General features: G+C 34.0%; 1 protein-coding gene across 1 annotated transcript; it reads right to left on the bottom strand.

Moving 5' to 3' along the window:
- Nucleotides 1-5,087: 5,087 nt before the first annotated feature.
- LOC123598178 (calcium-activated chloride channel regulator 1-like) lies at nt 5,088-21,657 on the bottom strand. The gene is made up of 13 exons (XM_045478147.1): nt 21,499-21,657; nt 20,338-20,478; nt 19,993-20,140; nt 19,527-19,635; nt 17,129-17,309; nt 13,132-13,359; nt 11,872-12,096; nt 9,058-9,235; nt 8,108-8,208; nt 7,527-7,751; nt 6,966-7,236; nt 6,027-6,197; nt 5,088-5,489 (listed from the first exon to the last, which is right to left on the bottom strand). Exons 1-13 carry the CDS (start codon nt 21,655-21,657, stop codon nt 5,227-5,229), a joined length of 2,400 nt encoding a protein of 799 aa, XP_045334103.1. The 3' UTR covers nt 5,088-5,226.
- Nucleotides 21,658-23,290: the final 1,633 nt, after the last annotated feature.

Genomic DNA, 23,290 nt, shown 5'->3' with positions numbered 1-23,290 from the left:
AAGAATGATAGTTAAATTATAATATACTTTTATCTATGTATTGAGATGACAATTTTTCTTTTTAATCTGTTAATGAGATGAGTTATGTTGATTTTCTAATATTGAACCATCTTTGGATTCTTGGTATAAATTCAACTTGGTCATAATATATAATAATTTTTTATATATTCTTCTGGATTTGGTTTACTAATGTTTTACGATTTTTTTCCTGACTTTTCCAGATAATATCATATATAGCTTCTTCCTTTCACACATTCAAAGAGTTTTTGAAATCTTTCTGCCTAGAAACAAAGGATTTTCTTCTAATATAACAGTTACTCTCTTTATTTCTCAGAAAAAAATCACACTATTGCTATATTGATAGCTGAATTTACATTTATTAGAGGGTTATAAATTGGATTGACATAATTCAGTTAATTTCCTGAAAGGCTATGTGTTGATTCAGATCACCATTTAAGTGGTTATTATATCAGGTCCTCACGATACCACATGCACATTATATTTTGTGGTTATTTTTTGTTGTAACAGGTCAAATTTGGTTATCTCTGATGCTATGAAAATATTCATTAATTTTTTCCTTTTGTCCCCTCTATGCTCTACCTTTTACCCCCATGACTTACTCCATACCTGGAAGCCTGTATTTCCCATTCCCCTTTACCCATTTTGCCTATTCCCGTACTCCCCTATATTTGTTAATTTTGTTTAACAAAATATCTACTATGTGTCAGGTACCATTCTAGAAGCTGAGGATTTAGCATTGAAAAAAAAAAATCCCTGTCCTGATGGGGCATCATGGTGACGATATTCTTAGGACCTAACAATGGTCTCAGGATATAAGTAGAACTTTATTATGATGTTTCCTATAGTTTATGTAAACATGAAGTATTCATAAGCAAGAATAAAGCCTAAATAATTCTGCTGTAAAATTATTCCTGTTGTGGATAAATACATTTTTTTTTCAAAGGGCTTAGGTAAATTCTGATTTTGTTACTACATCAAGTTAATTTGTAACACACTTTGAAAATGTTTCTTAAAACACCCTTAAGTAAAATATGCATTTTCTTTTTATATTGAGTTAATAAATGGATTTTTCAAAGATAGGAAATGGTATATTCATTTTGATTTACATTTAACAACTAATCACTTAATGAACTCAAACAGGAAATTTACAACTTTTGTACATTTCTATTACACAGAGTTTTGTAATAAACAAGTATTGCAAATTAAGTTCTAAATAAATGTTAACCGAGTATGTATAACATTGAATTTTATTTCTAATACACTTTGTAGTTTAAAATATAGATAAAACCACAGCTAATCCTAAAATTGCCAAACTGGTTGCAGAAGTCTTGGTACCCAGGTCAGGGACACTGGATTCCTGTGGAGGAATAAACTTGATTGCTTGTGCAATGTTAGAAACCTCTGAAGTGAGATTAGCTTCATGGATGGCTTGAATTGCAAAATAGATTTTGGTGCCATTTTCTATTTTAAAAGGTTCTGGTTTAAATTCAAAAACTTCTATTGAGCCAGCCTCCTTAGGTGTCAGACTAGAAGTATTCACTAAAGCAGCATTGTCAAAATCTTCTTGGAGAGCCTGGAAGTGCTTACTTATTCTTATAATATAGCTGTTGGCTGGAAAACAAATAGAAATTTCACGTATATTAAAATCACTAGGATGCCGTATTACCACCACACTGTCTTACATTTAGGGGCCTATCAGAAACACACACTAGGATTTGGGTATAGAAATTGCAGATGTAGATTTTATCTGGTCATTCCATCTTAATACAAAAATGCCCATTCGAAGGGGCACCCCAATGTTTAGAGTAGTGCTATCAACAATAGCCAAATTATGGAAAGAGCCCAAATGTCCATCAACTGATGAATGGATAAAGAAGGTGAGGTATATATACACAATGAAATATTACTTGGTGATAAAAAAGAATGAAATCTTGCCATTTGCAATAATGTGGATGGAACTAGAGTGCATTATGCTAAGCTAAATAAGTAAAGAGAAAGACAAATATCACATGATTTTACTCATATGTGGAATTTGAGAAACTTAATAGATGATCATAGGGGAAGGGAAGGAAAAGTAAGATAAAAACACAGAGGAAGGCAAACCATAAGAGACTCTTGAATACAGAGAATAACTAAGGGTTGATGGGGGCTGGGGGTGGGTGGGATAAATGGTTGATGGGCATTAAGGAGGGCACTTGTTGGGATGAGCATTGAGTGTTATATGTAAGTGATGAATCACTGGGTTCTACTCCTAAAGCCAAGACGATACTGTATGTTAACTAACTTGAGAATTAAAAAAAAAAAAAAAAAAGCAAATATGTGAGCAGTTTTTATCTAGTTATCTAATCACAAAAAATTAATTCAAAATCATATAGTACTAAAAAATGAAATCTAGGTTTTTTTTTTAAGAAATAGAAATATAAGGAGCTAAATCTATTTTTAGAACAAGGAACACAATAATGCTCAAGTATAGGAAAGACATCCAGTATTCCACATCTGTGTTATTTCTCATTAAGCTGAAAGGAAGGACTAGAAGGGAGAGTAGACATCAGTAGTATGGGGGACAGGGATAAGGATAAAGGGCAAAAGGAAGAAGAGAGGCTAGAATGTGTACTAGTTAAAATGTGCTTAAGACCTAGGCAGACTTTGATTAGTACCCCAATTCTACTACTTTCTAGTTGTGTAACAAAGAAAAATATATTTAACCTTTTTACCTTCAGTTTTCTTATGTAAAAAATGGAAATTCAATCGTTCAATTCATTTAAATATTTATTGAATGCCTAGTACTTGACTGGTAAGAATTATATAAGATAATGCATGAAAAGTGTTTAGCAAAGTGTCTGGGACCTAAATGTTTGAAATATTAGTTATTATAACTGTTACTTTGTCAAGAAAAGAAAGGAAGATCCTGACATATTTTTTTATTCCAAAATGCTTTTAGAGATCTACCAGAGCTATCAATATAAAAATATATTCTCATATTCCAAAATGCCATGAACAGTAAGAACATCACATGTCTTTGTTTGAAGTGAAAACTATTTTATCATGAAATATTGAAGGCGTTTTAAGTGTGTGGTGAATAACTTTGATTTAGTGGTTTTAATAAAAATTCAGACCCTCTGTCTTAGCATTCTAGTTTTTTGGTAATAGGCCTGATCAATCCATTTTACTACTCTTCACATATACCCTGCATTCCAATTAGGTGGGTCTGTTTATCTATCTAACCTTTATTTTTAATTCAGGTATTTTATTATGAATTCTTGCTTTTTTGAACTTGATCATATTATTTGGTCTGACTCCCTGAATGTGCCTCCCTCTCCCTACTTATGCAAATTGTACTCATTCTTCAAGGCGCAACAGGAAAGCCCAATGTCTTCATGAAGACTTGTTCACATATCTTATCCACTCAGATGACTCCTAATGAACAGAATGGAGTTTTCCATATTATTTTATGGAGGTTCAATTTATCTTTTTAATTTGATTATATTCTTGAGGACAAAGAGTAGGTTTTACATTCCTTTTTTTTTATCAACTAGAGTATGTGGCACAGTGTTGGGTTTGTATTTGACCTCTTGTTGACCAACAATATAGTTATTAAGTTGATGCCCAAAATAATTGAATTAGAGAATTATAAAATATTAGAATTACATCAACTTGTTTTAATACTTCTAGGTCACCTAGTAATTTTTATATTTGACAGATATGGAAATTGGGTCCCTGAGTTTACGTACTTCATTGGAGATTATGTAGACATTCATTTATTCTTTAAGAATGAGATACTGCTACTACCTTCTTTTGCAATGCTTGATGGTTAACATTTGATAGCAACTACAACCTCTTCTTATTTGTCACAAGGAAAGATAGAGATTAGGTCCACCTAATTTTAGGCATTTGTGGTTAAACATAGTGAAGTTCTTTCTCTCCCAGTGTCCATATGTAATGCATTCTTCCTTCTTATAGTTCCTATAATCAGCATTATGAACCCAATCTTGAACTGAAGACTTGGTCTTAACTGAATTCAATTCGGAACTAAACATTTGGTCAGGTAATTTTATTTGTGGCTTTTTCAGTGCAGGTATTTTTTAAAATTTTATTCTGCCATAATTTTAAGGATCATAGCATGAAAAAATAATATTTTTCAGAAGTTGTCATGATAAGAGTTTTCAACACTGAAGTACAAAAGAGCTCTTTTTGCATATTCTATGTTTCCTTTGTTTTTTTAGAATGATTTTTTTCCTTATGTAATATGATAAAAAGAAATACAGCTTTGAAAAATGCTGTATAGGAAATGAAAGACTAAAAAGCATCTTTTCTTTTGAGAGGCTTTATCTCATATTGTTATTGATAATTTTCCAACCTTAAAGGGAAAATAGCAAGATTGGCTTTATCTCATAAGAATCTACTAGTCTAGCACAATACTGGAATATGATAGGCATTCAATAAATACTAATTAAATTCAGTTTAAAGTATAGATAAAAGTTCCTTACCTTTCATAAATGAGGGCAATTTATTAGAACGAACTTTGAATGAATGAGCTATTTCAGCTTTCAACTTTATTCAAAGTCCATGGCCAAGTCTCTTCTAACTGGTGAGTTTCCCTGCATGTGATCCTCTCTCTCCATGGGACACCTTCACTTAACTTGGCTAACTTTTCTCATTCTTTAAAAGTTAGGTCAGGGATAGTCTTCCCTAGGAAGTTATGATATACCTTGTGATCTGAACCCCCAACCAGGAGTTTCTGGCCTTCCAATGGACTGCCATTACTTGCAGAAAGTGTCTTCTGCACTCAACTGACTGTTGAGAGTAGGGATTATGTCTTAGGAACTTAGTACTGTGTTTGAAAATTCAACAAAAGATCAATGAATAAAATTATACAAGTACATAAACACTTAGAAAATCTTTTCTTTGTTAGGGAGAAGAAAATGCAACAGAAAGGTGTGAGCAGTCTTCTCAAAGTCATTTCTAAGACAATTCATATTGTGAGAGGCTGTTTGACCCAACAGAATTGAAAAGAGCGGGTTAGATTTCCAAGTTATTAAACATAGAAATAGTTTGGGCCAGTTCATTGTCTCTTGGAGCTTCAATTTTTCCATCTGAAAGTAGGTGAGTAATGGCTCATAATAAACACTCTATACATGTTATTTATAAATAGGACATTAGAAAATTCTTAGCAGATGAAAGCCAAAGGGATTTCTTTTTCATATTTTAAAACATAATTTGAAACTTACCTTTTCCTTTATCAAGGACATTGCCAGGGGCAGTCCATGAAAGTTGAATTTGATCTCCTTTAAACTTAGCCTCAAGATCTGTGATTTTACCGGGTGGGAACACATGAGTATGACTACCAGCAGGAGGAGCTCCTGATACAATAAATGACCCTCCAGAGCTTAGTCTGCTGAAGTCTTCTACTTCAGCTTCTGCCATGTCATCATTGACATCAGGCCTGGGTGGGTTCAGTACAATTTTACCTGCCAAAAAAAAAGTAATTTTGTGACTTTTCATAATGCTGTTTCTTTATCTTGTAATCTCATCTTGCAGCTGTAGAGGGTTAATATTGATTGATAGCAGACATTGAGAAGTAACAGCTTTTAGTGAAAAAAGCTTGTTTTATTGGTGTCATTTAAAAGTTGAGGAGACATTAGACAATATTAGAACTATCTCTTAACATATCTATATTTATTACTTAACTGTAAACTCTTTGAGGACAAGGATCGTGTCTTATAAAGCTTTGTAGCTCAAGCCTCTAGCACAATGGTTGTCACCTAGGGAGGTGCTCAGTCATTTTTTTTTCAATGTGAATGAAATGAACTGAGGGGGATGTAAACAAAACATATTGGAAGCATAGTCTTGTGTTAGGTCTATTAACATGAATATGGTTTTGAAATACACAGATGATTATATATATAACTGTATACTTCTGTTTTCCATAGTACATGGTAATTTCAGTGCTTGCCATATGTAACTTATCTAAACAAATGACACATTTCAATCTTAATGACACTTACCGTTTTCAAGGTAGCCTGGCATATATAAAGCTCTGTTCTGTTTTTGTCTTAAACTTAGTCTAGCTGTGTTTTTTTTTGCCTGGGCATATACTTTTAAACTGTATCTACCATTTCCATGGAAATCTGTGAAATATCTTGAGTAGATGCCATCATTCTTCACAGTATCAGCACCTAGATAATACAATGTAATAAAATGTAATAATTAGCCATTCAACAGAGTAACAATGACAGTCCTAACTGTTCATGAGCACTAATGTTAGCAATAATTTTGGAAATAAGTAGAAGTACATGAACCCTGGAATCAGTCTGCTTGGGCTCAGAGACTCGCTTGGCTACTTGCTAACCTTTAACCTTGGAAAAGTAATTCATAGTAAGTATTCAATTAACATTAGCTATTATTACATCATATAGGAATCTTAAAATAAGGAAAATGTAAACTGGAAGAAACATATGGAAAACATTGACACTAATGAAAATGGAGAAAAATTGTACTCAAGTTCCATGGGGAAAGTAAAACTGTTCATAAGACGTAAAGAAAATAAATATGCTCATATCTATGCCTGGTCAAGATAACTGGGTAGAAAGTACTAAAAACATTAAAATCAAATTTGATTTACTTAAAATTGATTCATTCGCATTCTTTCTTTTTTTTTTTTTTAACGTTTATTTATTTTTGAGACAGAGAGAGACAGAGCATGAACGGGGGAGGGGCAGAGAGAGAGAGGGAGACACAGAATCGGAAGCAGGCTCCAGGCTCTGAGCCATCAGCCCAGAGCCCGACGTGGGGCTCGAACTCACGGACTGTGAGATCGTGACCTGAGCTGAAGTCGGACGCTTAACCGACTGAGCCACCCAGGCGCCCCCATTCACATTATTTCTAAGTTACCTGACTGTAGTAGGATTTTAGGTTCAGTGGAAGTTGATGCAGATTCTTATTACCTGCACCATTGTCCCAGAGCTGCAGTATTACTTGATGTCCATCTTCACTTTCTATAATGGCTGTTACGTTGATTCCCAGAACAGGCAAAAACCCTTGACTGACTTGTGCGTAAACAATCATTGGGCTAGGGTAATGTGTTGTACTTTGGCTCATGTGAGCAGTTGCAATTACTGGGAGTGTAGTAGGACTTCTTGCTCGAGTAGTCATTGTCACTGTTAGCACTTGAGATTTGGCTTGTTTATTTAGAAGGTGGTAAGTCCAAGTACCTGTCTGAAAATCCAACATATCTATTTGAGAGCTTCTGTGGTATTTTCCTATTCTTGTTTGGAATACAAAATTATTTAGAAATTTAAGCAGGGCAATAGTAATGGTTTTTGATATTCAATTTTATAAGCTAGTAAATAGTATAGATATGAATCTCTTACCATTCTACTTGGCTTCTTTTTTTTAATGACAGATGATCTGTCACTGCTTTAATATTGACAATATAGTGCATGTTATCTTCATTTTTTCCCCTCAAAATTGATTGATAAATCATGGAGAAAAAAGAATATTCTTACCTCTGCAATTCCTGGTATTCGAAGACGGGCAGACCGAATATTTAGTTTATCTTCTTTGAAATCTGAGGTTTCATATCTTGTCCCTTTTGGATCTTGGAGAAGAATTTCTGGCTTTTGTATTGTCCACGTGACAACAAAGAAAGTGTCATTTCCAATTGTACTATCCACAGGCACTGTACCATTTATCCATTTCTTTCCTGTAATAGTCAAGCTTTTACTTTCCAACTGTTACGTAAATAAAACAAAGAACACAGAGAACAAATTTGTTAACAAAATTAGTTAATAAAATTTCAAAGTTTTGTCAGTTCAGAGTAATTCTAAATTTATGTATAAGATTTCAGTAAAATAATTACTTTGAAGAATGTTGCAAATAAAAGCATTTGTAGTTATAAATAATAGAAGAATCAAAAGAAAAGATGGCTATAAGTGTCACAAAAAAAGGAAAAACAGTAAGAATGTTTTTCTCTACCCCTGAAATATTTTCAGGCAAAAATTATTTATTACAGAAGGAGATGACTATTTAGGATAATGGAGATTTATTACAAATGTGAAAAGGCAAGTAATTTTTCTCAGATACCAACCTGAATAGCCTGCTGAGTGATGCTGCCACTTCTAGATGAAATTCTACTGAAAGCATCAGTGAGGCCATTTATGTCTTTATTGGCATAAAAGCGATGTCCTCCTAAAATGGAATTGTATTTACTTTTATAATATTAATTTTAATTGGGAAAATCATACTTGTTCTTGTGCTGTTATCAATAAAATTTGAAGAAAACTTAAAGAACTGGCCAAATATTATTGTTTTTATATCACTCATTAGATATAAGGGCCTGCCACAGTAACAAAGCTGATCTAATCACTCAATAATGTTATAAAGATGAAACTTAAGACAATTTTTTGAACTGGCTGCTTATTTTTTAGTTGTGACTAAGGTATACTAAAGTAATTTAGAGAATGACAATTTAGAATTAAGTAAAAATTAAGTGAGAAAATAAATAATATAGGAAGTAACAAAAAGAGAAATTACTTAGGTATAAGGAATGGAAAAGGATGGATTGCTGAGGGTAAAAATTGGTAATCAGTACTTTATCTATAGCCTTGGGCAAATTGTTTGTACTCTGTAGGATTCCATTTCTTCTTCTATGAATTAGGGCTATCTGAACCTGGACCGTAGGGTTGAACATGACAAATATGAGCAAGAATTTTGGAATCACAGTCGAAGAAGTCATTAATAACCATGGAGAAAGAAATTTCGATTTGGTGGTTTTGGTAGAAAGTGGTGAGAAGTGAATGAAGACAGTAAATGTTGACTTAATATTAGAAGAAACTGGTATAGGTAGGAATGCAGAGAGGTGGCGGGGGAGGGGAGAGAGGAACGATTAATTTGAAAGAGAAGGACAAGGAAGGGACAAAGATTAATTTTTAGGATAGGAAAATTTTCAGCAGTTTTGTGGTTTAAAGGGGAAAGAACTCTTGGAATGAGAGAGACTGAAAATGTATTTTCTATTCAAGCCACATTCCAAAGGTTTACCTGTCATATTTGACAGGGTCTCCAGTTCTTTGGCAGCAGCAGGTCCCAGAGCAATAGTGTGAATGATCGCACCACTTTGCTTTACCTCCTCAAAGCATAAGCTTATTTGATTATCTTCCCCATCTGTTAGTAATATGATCTCAGAACCAGAAGTACTCTGGTTACTCTGGATAATTGCCTGGTAGTGAAAAATCAGATTGTTAGTTATAGAATGTCATATCTAAATCAATTTAAAATAAGAATAAGCCTGTTATTTAGTCTTGGAGAAGTCTTTAGGCCCATGCATCAGAGTAGGCAAAAGGAAACTTTTTTTGCATTGTCGTTCCAGGCTGAGTTGGCATGGAAATAAGTGTAATGTGTAAATGGTCTTTTAGGTTTTCAAAGACAGAGTGTTAACCGTTCTTCTAATCCTTTCAATATACATTCAAGCTACCCAAGAAAGGAGAATAAAACACTTAGAACAATGCCTAGCAAATAGTAAGTACTAAGTGAATGTTAGTTGTTATTATTGTTTTCCAGGAGATGCTTGGGGTAGAGGCAAATGACCCAGGCGGTTTTGGCAGCACACTAGACAGCACTTGCAAAGTCATGACTAAAGGCAGGTATGCAAAGTTAAATGATACGCCTTTTTATGTATTTTAGTTGATTATTGAAGGATCTCAGGATTTCCTGGGAAAAAAAAACAACAACATAAAGTAGGAAGTTTATAAATTTATCAAGTATTACAAGTTTTGTTTGTTTGTTTGTTTGTTTTTGTCTTTTCCTGACTTCTAGTAAGAGTTCAACTGTTTAGTCAGACAAATTGGGAGTAAATTCTCGTTCTGCCATTTGCTAAATAGAATAGCTAGAGTTTAGTTCTCCACCCCCCTCCCCCCATAGCTCAGTGTAGTGATTAGCTTTTTGGATTTGGGGGTAAGAACAGGTTTTGAATCCGAGATTTGCCAGTTACTGACTATGTGATCTTAAGAACAATGTTTAATTACTCTGAACCTCAGTTTCCTTACATACAAAATAGGTGTAGTAATAATACCTGACTGGAAACATAATGGTAAGGATAAATAAGATCATACATGTAAAGTATTTAACATAGGCAATAAGGTAGTTAGTATATGCTGAATAAATTTTAGCTATTGTGATTATGATTATGATCATGATTATCTAAAAAATGCTTATATATTGCTATGTTTAATTATAAAAATAATTAAGGGGTATTCATAACTTTGAATGTGATTTGACATAATCTATTTAGCAATAGACTCTGTGGTCAAAAGATCATAAGATGTATATCAAAATACATTAAGAAAAACATACCAACCAATATGTGCAAACATTATGACACAGTCCCAAGATATATTACTGTCATATTTTTGAACTGAATAGACATAGGTAAGAATTATGTCTATTATAGTAATAGGAATCCTTTCTTGAGCACTTGCTTATTTTACATAATTCTCACAATTAAATGAGTTAGGTATTATTGTTTTCCACATTTCCTTATTTGAGTAAACTGAGGTTTTCTGAGTGGATAACTTACCCAAGGTCATTTAGGTAATAAATAATAGAGCCAGAATCCTAGGTTTGTCTAAATTCAGAGCTTGTGTTTATCCTTAAACTGATATGCTTTATAAAAAATAGACTCTATGAGAAAGCTAAGAGATGGTATTAGTTAGTGGCCTGGAAAAGAGTAATAATCTCCACTTTCAGGTGAAGCAATGGGAGGATCAGTGAAGCGAAGTTTTTGTGACTTAAAAAATGATATTAGGGGTACCTGGGTGGTTCAGTCAGTTAGCGACCGACTCTTGACTTCTGTTCAGTCATGATACCGCGTTTGTGAGTTTGAGTCCCGCATAGGACTCTGTGCTGATGGTGCGGAGCCTGACTGGGATTCTGTCTCCCTCTCTGTCTGCCCCTCCCCTGCTTGCTTTCTCTCTCTCTTTCTCAAAATAAATAAAAATAAACTTAAAAAAATGACAATAAATAGGCTTAGATAGAGGCTATCTTAGGTTGGAAGAAATTCAAATGCATACCATAAAGGCAGTTTAATGAAGTGCTCAAAAATTTCTCCCAATATTTTATTCCACAATTTTCATTTCTTTAAACTTCCACCTGTGTATCTTGGGTTTGGTCCTATACTGCTTGAGGAACTACCTCTACCTTTGTGATTTTTAATTGTCAACTTAACTCGATGAACTAAGGTTTTCTTTATCCATAACATAGAAATATTGCTAAATTCCCTCTTCCCTGCACAGTCTCCGCCACAGCATTATTGTCCACTCATAGAAGTTCAGGCTGTGGCAGTGTTAACGAAATGGGGAGCTCCTTAAGGAAATCACGGTGATTATGTGTGCACTGGATTTTCCCCCTTATTTAACCACTCCCATTGCAACTCAGTACCTCAAGAGTGTGCAGGTGGAATGATCACATTCAGAGAGGCTCCAGCTGTAAACCACAGGTGGTATGTAATTTAGATATTATAAATTATTTAGATAAGGGCCCTGTGAGCTCATGACCCTTTTTTTTTTTTTCAACGTTTATTTATTTTTGGGACAGAGAGAGACAGAGCATGAACGGGGGAGGGGCAGAGAGAGAGGGAGACACAGAATCGGAAACAGGCTCCAGGCTCTGAGCCCTCAGCCCGGAGCCTGACACGGGGCTCAAACTCACGGACCGCGAGATAGTGACCTGGCTGAAGTCGGACGCTTAACCGACTGCGCCACCCAGGCGCCCCTTATGACCCTTTTTAAAAGATAGTGGGACAAAAAGAAAAGCAATGGTAAATGGCAAATGGTATTTGGAAAAGCATTTTTATTTTACCTGGAATCCTGCTGAGAGACCACTGCAAATTGAAGTTCCACCATCAGCTGCTTGAGGCAGGTTTGCTGTGATCTTTTCATAAGCATTCTCATCGGTTATATTTGTTAGATAATTTTGGATTGTAGCAGAACTTTCAAATGTGACCATCCCAACCAAGGATCCCTTTTCTATAATTTGAATCAAGTATAGTTCTACTGCTTGATTCATTCGAAAGAGACGGTCTTCCTGTAAGAAAAAGATGTCTGCATAACTTCTGAGTCTCAAGTCTTAACAGATTGGTGAAAGACAAAGTTGTTCGTGGGCCAGAGATCATGATAGTAATTGATTACTGTATTTTAGAATTTAACTCCTTTATTTTATTAAGAAGAAATAATGTTGAAGAAAAAATTTAAAAATCAATTATGTTATGCTTAGAAAAGCCTTTAAAATCTATGCCTTTTTATTTAACAGTTTTATTTATATGCAAGAATTCCTGCTAAGAAAATAATTTAAAAATGCATACAAAGATGTTCACTGCAACATAATTTTTTAACACTAATAAGTCGAAAACTCTAAAATGTCCAATAACAGGTTATTTGTAAGTTGCGGTATATGCATATGATACAACCATTAAAAATTATATCATTAAATCATTTTTTCCATAGAGAGTGTTCAAGGTATAGTAAGTAAAAAAATCATATTATACTATATAAAATATAATAACATTTTTGAGGAAAAACAAATACACTAACAGAAAAATGACTGGAATGACATATGTTCAATGGTGGCAGTATGTATAAATTTTTTTGTTCATTTACATTGTTGCTAGTTTGTTAGGCCTAAAAGTTAAAGAATAAACATAATCCATACTCCAATTATCTTCACATAACAATTATTTTCATTTTAGTGTATTATCTTCTAGTACTTGTTCATATAGAATCACTGTACTAAACTTAGAGTAATAAATATATACTTTAGTTTATTTATTTATTTTTTTTTTTAAAGAACAACTTTATTTTTATTTATTTTTTTTTTTAAGAGTTTATTTATTTTATTTTTTTTCAATATATGAAATTTATTGTCAAATTGGTTTCCATACAACACCCAGTGCTCATCCCAAAAGGTGCCCTCCTCAATACCCATCACCCACCCTCCCCTCCCTTCCACCCCCCATCAACCCTCAGTTTGTTCTCAGTTTTTTTAGAACTAAACCTAAGATTAAATTATGTTTCTAGTAGCTCAAATACTTAATTTAAGAGAGCTAACAAATAAATGTCTTACTGAGTCCATACTTCCAGATTTATCAAGTACCAAACAGACTACTCGCTGTTTAGACTTCAGCAATGAAAATGTAGGACGAGGTGGTGAATCTGTTCCTGTCATGGGAGGTGCATTCTGAAAATCATCAGAATCCTTAATTACATCCCATGTGCTTCTGCGATTGCACATTTTGTTTTGTAGGTTTGGAGCTTCCATATTGTGTGTTTCTGCTGTACAAAATTCAGTTACCTGGAAAAAAATCGATGAGAAGACACTATTACAATAATTGGTAATCACTACTTTCCATTCCAAATATGCAGCTGGTTTCCATATACATCCTCCACAGATTTCACCTCCTGACAATTAAAAATTATGCCGTAATCTAACAATCTGACATCCATTTTGCATACCTCAGTAGAGAGGAAGCAAGGTGAAACCATCACTGGAAAGTTTTTTGGTGATCCTTTTAGGTGTAGGGAGATCGTAGAAGTGGGGGGAGTGTGGTGACTCCCACTGCTTAAGCTAACTTCTTATTTTCCCTTCTGAACTCCTGGGTGACTCAAGCTTGAATTAGTTTAATGGAAAAGGGACTGGATTTGCAGTGATTTTTAGCTGCCCTTTAAAAGTGGGATAAAGAAAATGACCTTCTTTAATTGCCCAAGTGTTTTCTATATCTTTATAGTTGACCAAAAAACTCGAGAACAGATATTTTAACAAACTGGATTGTTACTGGCTCCAGTGAACTCTGACATAAAATAATACTCCTGACAAAGTAATGAAAATATAGGGAGAAAATGAGGAAATGTGATTGCTTTTCTCGCAGTCGCAGGTGGTGAGTTGTATCCAGTAATTCTGCCAAATGATGTTTCCTTACTATTGAATCTGTGAAAATCCTCCAAGTTTTGAAAACTTTGTAACTTGGAAAAATTCTCCCATAAGCTAGTGCAGCATTCAGGAAGGAATTCATCTTGCAATAAGCCTCAGCTTATTAGAAATATTTTTATAAATTTATTTTTATCTTTCTGAGACAGAGAGAGACAGAGCATAAGTGGGGGAGGGGCAGAGAGAGAGGGAGACAAAGAATCCGAAGCAGGCTTCAGGCTGTGAGCTGTCAGCACAGAGCCCACGCGGGGCTCAAACTCACAAATCGTGAGATCATGGCCCGAGCCGAAGTAGGTCGTTCAACCGACTGAACCACCCAGGCGCCCCTAAATATTTTTATAAATTTAAAAATGCCCTCCCAATATAGTCTCCAGATGTAAGCTCAAGTTTAGAACTAAATTATTAAATTTGAATACTTTTTATTTAAGTTTTAAGATTTTGTTTTCCTTCTCATATGGAGGACTTACATTTACTATAGAATGATTTACATTTCCCAGAAGGGGTTTATTGGATGGGAGAAAAACACAGTGTCAGTCAAAATGGTGACTGAGAATCAAGTCTTGCTGAAATGAAATGCCTGTCAAATCTGGGCCCTCTTTCCCCTGCCACTGCCTTTATTTGCAGACTTCATGTTCTTTTATCTGCCTACTGCCATGGCCTTCTGACCGGTCTCTCTACCTCCTCAATCATCTCACTCTATTTTCCCCTGCACTATTAGTATGGTTATCTTCCTGAAAGAATTAAGCTGATCATATCACCAGTCTGAAACTAGTTAGATAAAATCCAAACACCTTAGCTTTGTAGGTCCCAGTTCCTTCTTTCAATCTGGCTTCCTGGTCCTTGCTCACCATGCTTTGCTTATACCACCCTGAATTTTTTCCTGTTCTTAGAGTATGCTAGAAATTTTCACAAGGGTCTCTGCTAACCCAAGTGGGAAAAGGCACAGGAGATTTTGTGCACATTAGAAAAGGACCTGTTTTCAAGTTTTTGGTTTTGTTTTATTTTGTTTCAACAGCTTTTTACTTGAAAATTAGTCCAATAAATGTTAAACTTTTTAGTGACCATGATGCAGATAATTTGGGCAGTGCTCAACTGTGTAATCATGCATGGTATCCCTGAACTTTTTCCCACTCTTTGCTTTTATAAACTTTTGTTCCCCCTAAAATAGCCCTTCCTGTTCCTGCTTTGGCAAATTCATACTCATTCTTTTTCAAATACAAATTTTTTTCATCTCTTTAGGAACCATTTTCTGACCTCCATTTGATGTTTGCTGTGCTCTCACAGAACTTGGCTCATAAATCTTTCTCTCTGTATGTATTCTTATATCTCTACCTTTCTCATTAAATTGAGTCACTTAGGAACAGTTATCTTTAATTATTTCTGTATTTCCAGCTCCTAACACAGTGTTGGGCATGATGTGGGATTCGAAGTTTCAGGGAAGGAAATCATGGAATTGAGCATTCAGTATTTCAAATCATATCTCTTTTGGGTCTGAGTTTATGCCTTGAATACAGATGCTATGCAATTCATTTAATCTATGTTATGATAATTAGAAATTAGTGTTATTCTGGACAAGATGTTCAGCATTTATCTCTGAGACATGGCTTATATAATTAAATGCCTTCCATATTTCAGCTACATGATATTTTTCATTATTATTTATGTCTCAGGTAGGCAGCATGAGTTATCTCCTTGACAGATGCTTTTGAGATTTATAGCTTGGTACAGACAGTACATATTCCAATTATCCTCTTGTGTCACCTGATTTGATGTCTATTTGGATGTTGAATTCTTTGGCTAGCCTTTGCAGATCCAGATTCAGCAGGTTAAAATGAACTTTCTTGGCTTGTGTTCCAACTATTTCCAGGAGGGAGCTTTATTAGACTGGAAAACAACTTCTACTTCAATATCTAATTGAGTTCATTTAAGAGTTTTAGAAGAAAATATCAGATCTTTATTTTTACTCAAGTTCTTCATCATTAATGCCATAGGCTCTAAAACAATTTTAAATTTTATTGGAAATAATAGGTCTTTCCAACCTCTACCCATGGAAGTATTTGTTGCTAGTGATTTAGAATATTGAAATTTACTTCTTTTAAATAAGTTAGTCTTACTTTCTAGAGCTGGTATGCTTTATTTTGATTTGTTTTTGATAACTTTCATATTTAAAAATCTTTTTTACATGTTTAGAAACCTTCATTAGGTAACTATAATATGTATATGCTTACATTAATTGAGACTGGACATATCTAGGGTAAGAGACAATTGACTATTATCCAAATATCTTATACGTTAAAACAATAAAACTTTAAAAATTTATTTTGTACTCACCTTGTGCTGAGCACCATGATCATGCTTTATTTATACTGCCTCTTATAAACCTAACAACAATGGCATCATGAAGTGTTATAATTCCCATTTCTGAGAAGAGAAAACTAAATCTAAGATTCAGCAATTTGCTTACAATGACCCAGTTTGAAAATGGTCTACTGCATTTTGATATCAAGTCTTTCTGACTCCAAGGCACCTGTTCTTATCTGCCACGTTTTATACATTGAAACCAGATATTTCAGGTCAAACATTAGCTTTAAAACTTGAATTATTTTGTTAATATTTTATAATTGGTCAGACTGGTAATTGTGAAATCTTCCCTTAATTTTTTGTGTAGAGCCATGTACGTTTGCACAATATCACTTTGCAATAGCTTGATGTACTTTAGTGTGAAGGTAATAGAAAATCTAGAATGTCAGTACATTTCCAAAGCTATAGAATGAATTACTTTAGGAAAGTAGTATGACCAGCACTTAGAAGAGAGAATTAAGAGTAAGGTTATAGTTCTAGAACTACACAAATCCATGGAAGTCAAATGAAAGAAGGGATGTTGTAAGAAATTGTGTGACATCAATGAAAAGGGTACAGTTCTACTTGTGAAGAAGAGAAACCGGTTAATAAAAAAAGGTGGACTCATTTCCAGACACACCTTGACACAGGCTGGAGAAAATGGCCATTAGTTAATTGTCTGTATGATCTCCCTCATTTCTGTTAGTATACATAATTTCATAGTTCTAAATCCAGCTTCCATAAATGCTTTTTCCTGAAGTGTTCCTTTGTGACACTAGAAAAAGAAGGTACTTACAGAACTGAGACTTTGCATAAACATTATGGAGTCCTTTGCAGTCTGGGATTTTTCTGGGATGAATGTACACTTTGCTTCATACAGCCCTGTCAATGAGTCACGCCTGCATGGCCTTGTTATACAGCTGCCTCCCTGACATTCCTTGAAAACCACATTAATGCCAGTAATATGAGTTGAACATCTATGATGAAAGAATTAAATTACATTTACATATAAAGACCAGAAATCACGAAAAAGACTAACATCCTAAAATCTTTCCTTAATGATAATTGCTATAGATCACGGACAAACATTTCATTTTGACAGAGTAGGCACAGTGTTCTACCCCTATTTACAATTGTTGTCAACAAGAATAATGATTCCATTTCATATTTATTAACATTCATTGCTCACTAATGTGACCAATAAGTCTATTATCTGTGTGACCTTGAGCTAAAGATAATTCCTAAGCTATAGGGATGTTGTAAAGATTAAATGAGTTAAGAGATATAGAGGAGTTGCTTCATAGTGGGAATGAGGGAGTCAACATTATGCTGAAAACCCTCTTAAATTTCTGTGTATGAAACACACACACAAATATTGCTATATAGATGTATACATATATACATATATGCGTGTGTACCATACGTACAAAACCACATGTGGTTTTGTGTTTATAGCATCTTGAAATTTACATTTTGAAAACCGTTGAGCTAGATTGAAGGAAGAAATAAAAATAAACCCTACATGGAAATGCTTGTGCATTCAAACAAACCATTTAGTCTTTATGATAAGTAAGATAATTGTGAAGTCCTTGGCAAGGAGTGGGAGATGGGGTATGGGTAAAAGATTCTAAAGAATGCCTGTTTATCTGTAGTATTTACTTTTATTCTGCATTAATATTACGTGTCATGATATTAATCTACTTTGATATATTTTTTGGTATTATAAGAATTAAAGAAGATGGTGAGTCATATATTCCAAGATGGTTAGCTCTAGAGTAAGCCTGAAAATTAAACTTGCACTGCCTCAAAAGTACCTGGCACACAGTTGGAGTTCATATCTTTTTTTATGACTGATAAGAAAACTTACTTATTTTTCATTGACTTATCAAAAATTTGTTGTTTGATACATTTGTTTACCTTTTCCTTTGTGCCAGGCCCAAGGCTAGGGGATTAAAAAATCCTCAAGGATATTAAAGTCTGGTGTGGAAAATAAAATTACACAGACCACTGCTACTCAGTGTGAGAGAAACCCATGTGTACTGCTTGAGGATACTCTCACATATGACCCCAAATGTTGGGAGAGGCAAAAGGCCCTTGGGGAAAAAAACGTTTAAACTGAGTCTGGAAGAATGAACAAACATTGTTTAGATAAGGGAGGTGGTTCAGGGAGGAGTTGCATGGCATGAGAACCCTGTCTGCATGAGAATCCAGGCAGCTTAGTGGGGATAAAGCAAACAACATGAAAGATATGGGGAGAGGCATGTTTCTCTCACACCTCTTTTCTCTAATATGTTTTTTTTTTTTAATCCCAAGGACTTATTTCCAGTTACACTGATTTCTATTGTTCTTTATTTAAAAAAAATTTTTTATTGTTTATTTATTATTATAAATAAAGAGACAGAGCATGAGTATGGGAGGGGCAGAGAGAGGAGAAGACACAGAATCTGAAGCAGGCTGCAGGCTCTGAGCTGTCAGCACAGAGCCTGATGCAGGGCTTGAACTCACAAACTGTGAAATCATGACCTGAGCCAAAGTTGGATGCTTAACCGACAGAGCTACCCATGCACCCCTCTATTGTTCTTTAATACTCTTTAAATACTCCGTATTTAAATATCTCATCTATTTTTTAATAGGACCTGTCTAAATCTACCCAGAATTATATTTATATTTAAAGAATATAATAATAATAATAATAAATTTATGTTTCAAAAGTCATTTACTCACTTATCCTTATGAAAAGTACTTTTTTCAGCTTAAGATTAAATGAAAAATACAATATATATAACATGAAGCTCTAGTAGGTTAACTGAGTTCCATGAAACAGATTCACCTTAAAGAGTTATGAATCAAATGGAATAAAAGATTGGGAAAAATAAAAGATTGGGTAGGAACTTGAACTCCCGTTCTCAGATATCTCAAGGTTTAGGCTACAACTTTTTCCTTTCTCCTCTGGCAATAACATATTTTAGTACAATTCCCATGAATACTGAAATGAGTCCCAATTCCTGATTGATCTTGATTCCTAGGTAGAATCCCCAGAAATATTTGGACATATACATATTGGGCGAGGTTGGATATTGCAATTAACTAAATGAACATTCAATCACCAAGATAGCCTTTGTTTGCCAAGTATAGAAAATTTAGAAGTCATAAGTGAAAAGTTTTGAAAACAAATTTGTTCAATACAATGATACCTTGTTGCTTCAATAGTGTTCCTTCTAGAAATATAGAATGGCTGATCCACATTATACTCATCAAATATTCCCCATCGGAGATGGGCCCACTCGTGGACAAACACTCTGCCTATAAAAGAATATTGCCATTCATAAATTTATATTTACAATATTTTAATACAGTGTCCATGTAATTTACATCTCCCTACCCCATATCCATAGCATCATTGAGTCAAAGAACTTTAGAGATTGACACCTTTCATTAGGTCAAAAATGTTGAAATGGGTTAGTATCAATGAATGACTAAATTTATTATTGACAGACACACAAAGAAGTGTAATTATGTTAAACATAACTACTATATTTCCAGACAAAGGTATTAATCAGTACTTATTTCTCTCTTTTTAATTCTTTAAAAATATTAATCATAGTGTTATATTTGTTTCCAACGGAAATACAAGTAGAAGAATAAAATAGCTATCCCTACCTCGGGACCCATAGATAGGCAAATTATTAGTCAACAAGAAGTTTGGAGTAAAATGTATATATTTTCCTTTTTCCCCACATTGTCCATATTGAAGTGTATAGGGATCATCTCCATATTTTAGGTAAGGATTAGCAACTATGACATCTGCCTAAAAAGCAGAGGAACAAACCAAAACATCACAAGAGTGATAGAAACAAAGATTTATTCTATCTCAATTAAGACAAGTAATATTTCTAATTTAATTACTAAAGTAGTGATTAGGAATTACTAAAAAAAATTTGAGTATTAATTTTTAGGAAGCACAGGAAGAAAAAAGCAATGTAAGAGCTAGATAAAATACTCTACCTGGTCATATGATTCTTGTTTTGGCATTAAGTACTCAGATTTTGACTTCCAGGTCATTGGAATTAAAATGCTTACATTCCTGAAATAAACTCTTCGTTTGGTGGCATGAAATAGGTAAGTAGAAGCTTCGGTTACCATTTCCTGAAGAAATTAAAAATATATTGTAACAATTTCACAGTGAAATAAGCATGAAAGTATATATACAAACAAGAAGAAGCAAATCTAAGCTCCCTTTCTCCAAATACTTTGGCAAAGATTAATTGAAAAATAGGTTGAATTATACTCCGTCTCTTTTTCTGTAAACTCCTCATTTCCATATGCTCAAAAATCAATGCTATTTTCTACCTATCCAGACCTACATTCACTGTTATGGATTGGAGAGGGGCATAAGAGTTCTGGGTGAGATATAAAGGTGATAAAAGACTTGGAGCCTGTTGGCAAGTTGCTTATTTAATCAAAGAGAGGTGCTTACAATCGGGTTGAAAGTTTAAAGCTTAGTAGATTTTATACTTGTTAATTGAAAAAAACCACTTTGCTAGATTTATTTTGTATTACCCTTATGCAACAAGGGTAATAATTTACCTCATAGGGATATTGAGGAGATCAAAAGGGATAGTATATATTAAAAATGCTATATATATATAAAGTGTTTTATTATACTGACTAATCCCAATAAAATTAAGAAGTAAATCAACTTCAAAGAATATGCAATATTTTCTTAAAAGTCAAATATATCAAAGTTTTAAAATGTTTTAGAGTTGAACAAGTATGAAAACTGAAAAAACGTATAATGACAATCTAGCGCTTCAGTGTAGGTTAACTATTTAAACAAAAAAGTAACTTTATAAAGGTAAAACTTGGAAAGAATTCTCCACTAGCTCTAAAGTCTTTCTGTTAAACAAGTTGAAAAAATATTGTGGCTTGGCCTTTTAATAATTTATTAGGGGAATGACTAATACTATTAATATGTGCTAAATCATACTTAAACTAAGCAAATATTAATCTTGACAGTTTAGATACATACTACATAAATGATGACTACTGTCAAAGCAATTTTGGAAAGTTACAACTCTGTGCGAGCATGTGTATGTGTCTTGGCAACATGGATGGAAAATACTTACTGAAATTAAAATAAGTAGATAATAAAATTTTCTCTCTTACCTTTATGTTTTGAATGAGTTTTTCATCTTCTGGTACACTAGGGTTAATGGCAATGACAACACCATCATATCCATTCTTATTTAAATGTACCATTGAGCTTTTCATTCCAGGCAAGAGATGTAAAGCTAGGAATAGAATAGCATACAGACTGAGCACCATTTTTGCATGTTACAATAATCCTTGTGGAAATGCAAGGAGAGTATTTATGTATGTCCTTAACTCAGGAATTTGAATCTAGCCCAAAATATTTGCATAAATATAACATGATGAATTAGTAAAACATATTGATGAACTTCCTTATCTTACTTCCTCATCCTAAAGATTTAAGTTGTTAAGTAGCAATGGAGATTATGCTGAACACATTTATCATACTTTCTAAAACAGCTTAAGTCTTAAGTACTCACCGAATTGAGTAATTCCTTATATTGTGTAGTTGTCATTCTCATTATGGTGGTTAGTCATCGTTGTCATCCTCATCATCAAGAAATTGTCAAATCCTGGGATCTTTTTATAGAAAAGCACTCTATGGAAGGATGAGGAAGTGAAATAAGAAGCTCCAGGAAAAAGCAGGTGAAAAACGTTTGTTTAAAAAACAAAACAAAACAAAACAAAACAAAACGAATGAAGGAACTGGAATGGGAGTGGCAATGAATTAGGGTTTACCTTCTTCCTGTAGATGAGAGTGACATAATCACAGTAGTCAGGGACAACTATGGTCAAGAGGAAAATGGGTTTTTGGTTACCTTCTGTGATGGCTACTTGTGTATCTCAGTTTTCAAGAAGCAGTGGATGCTTTAAGTCTTATATAACTTGACAACGTACTGTGCTTTAATTGAGATTTCTCTTTTGGACTGAACACAAATCTGCCCATGTCCCTTAGCTTAAAATAGTTGTACACATAACATTGTGAGCTGACTTTGGAGTCAGATGAATCTAAGCCTGACTGTTGCCTTGGTCACTGACAGGCACTCGATCCTTAATAACAGGGTGTGGTTCTTTGGAAATCACTTCATACAAGAGTCCTGGCACCTAATGAGCACTCACTAAATATTAGCCATTATTATTAAACATTATATATTATATTATGAATACAAAGCTTCTTGTAAATTTTTGCCAATTCTGTGTTTTCATTGGATTCTTTTGTAAAACTTTATATATAGTCTTCCAGTGTTTAACTGGGGAATAAAGAGTCTCTGAGCCTACCCAAAAACGACTTGAGTAAGGAATGTCAGAAGTGAAACTATAAGTTCAATGGAATGTTCTTGAACAATCTCCATCTCTTGACAATGTCCTTTCCCTGCCAGTCAAGCTTAGATGTTGTCTCACCCATAAATCTTCTCAAACTATCTGCAGTAGGAGTAATCTTTCTTTCAGGACACTTGGGTGCCTCAGTCGATTAAGTGCTTGAATCTTGATTTTGGCTCAGGTCATGATCTCATGGTTTGTGAGATTGAGCCCCTGTGCTGACAGCACACAGTCTGTTTGGGATCCTCTCTTGCCTTTTCTCTCTGCCCCCTCCTGCTCGTGTGTGCACGCTCTCTCTCAAAATAAATACATTAACATAAAATAGAAGTAATCTTTCTTTTGTACTCATTTCAGTCACTTACTACATACCACTTGTATTGCAATACTACTTGTATTGCATTTGTTATTATTAAGACACATAGTATACCTCCCCTGCCTCCCAACATGTATGTAAACTCCTTGGAGGAAAGAGTTTTTTTTTTTGTTTTTTGTTTTTTTTTGGTTCAACCTCTCTCAATCTGAATTCTCTATACTGTAAAATGCAGAC

The sequence above is a fragment of the Leopardus geoffroyi genome, chromosome C1 (genome assembly GCF_018350155.1).
Source record: "Leopardus geoffroyi isolate Oge1 chromosome C1, O.geoffroyi_Oge1_pat1.0, whole genome shotgun sequence".
NCBI classification, from domain to species: Eukaryota; Metazoa; Chordata; class Mammalia; order Carnivora; family Felidae; genus Leopardus; species Leopardus geoffroyi.
The sequence above is the reverse complement of the archived record's forward strand: the minus strand, read 5'-3'. Positions and strand labels throughout refer to the sequence as shown.

Bases quoted from the DNA above. Each gene is read 5' to 3' on its own strand.
- LOC123598178 (XM_045478147.1), bottom strand. From the start codon at position 21,657: ATGGTGCTCAGTCTGTATGCTATTCTATTCCTAGCTTTACATCTCTTG. The intron at 9,236-11,871 runs GTAAAATAAAAA...TTTCACTACCAG, and splicing joins GTCTCTCAGCAGGATTCCAG to GCAATTATCCAGAGTAACCA. The intron at 8,209-9,057 runs GTAAACCTTTGG...ATTCCATTTTAG, and splicing joins GACCCTGTCAAATATGACAG to GAGGACATCGCTTTTATGCC.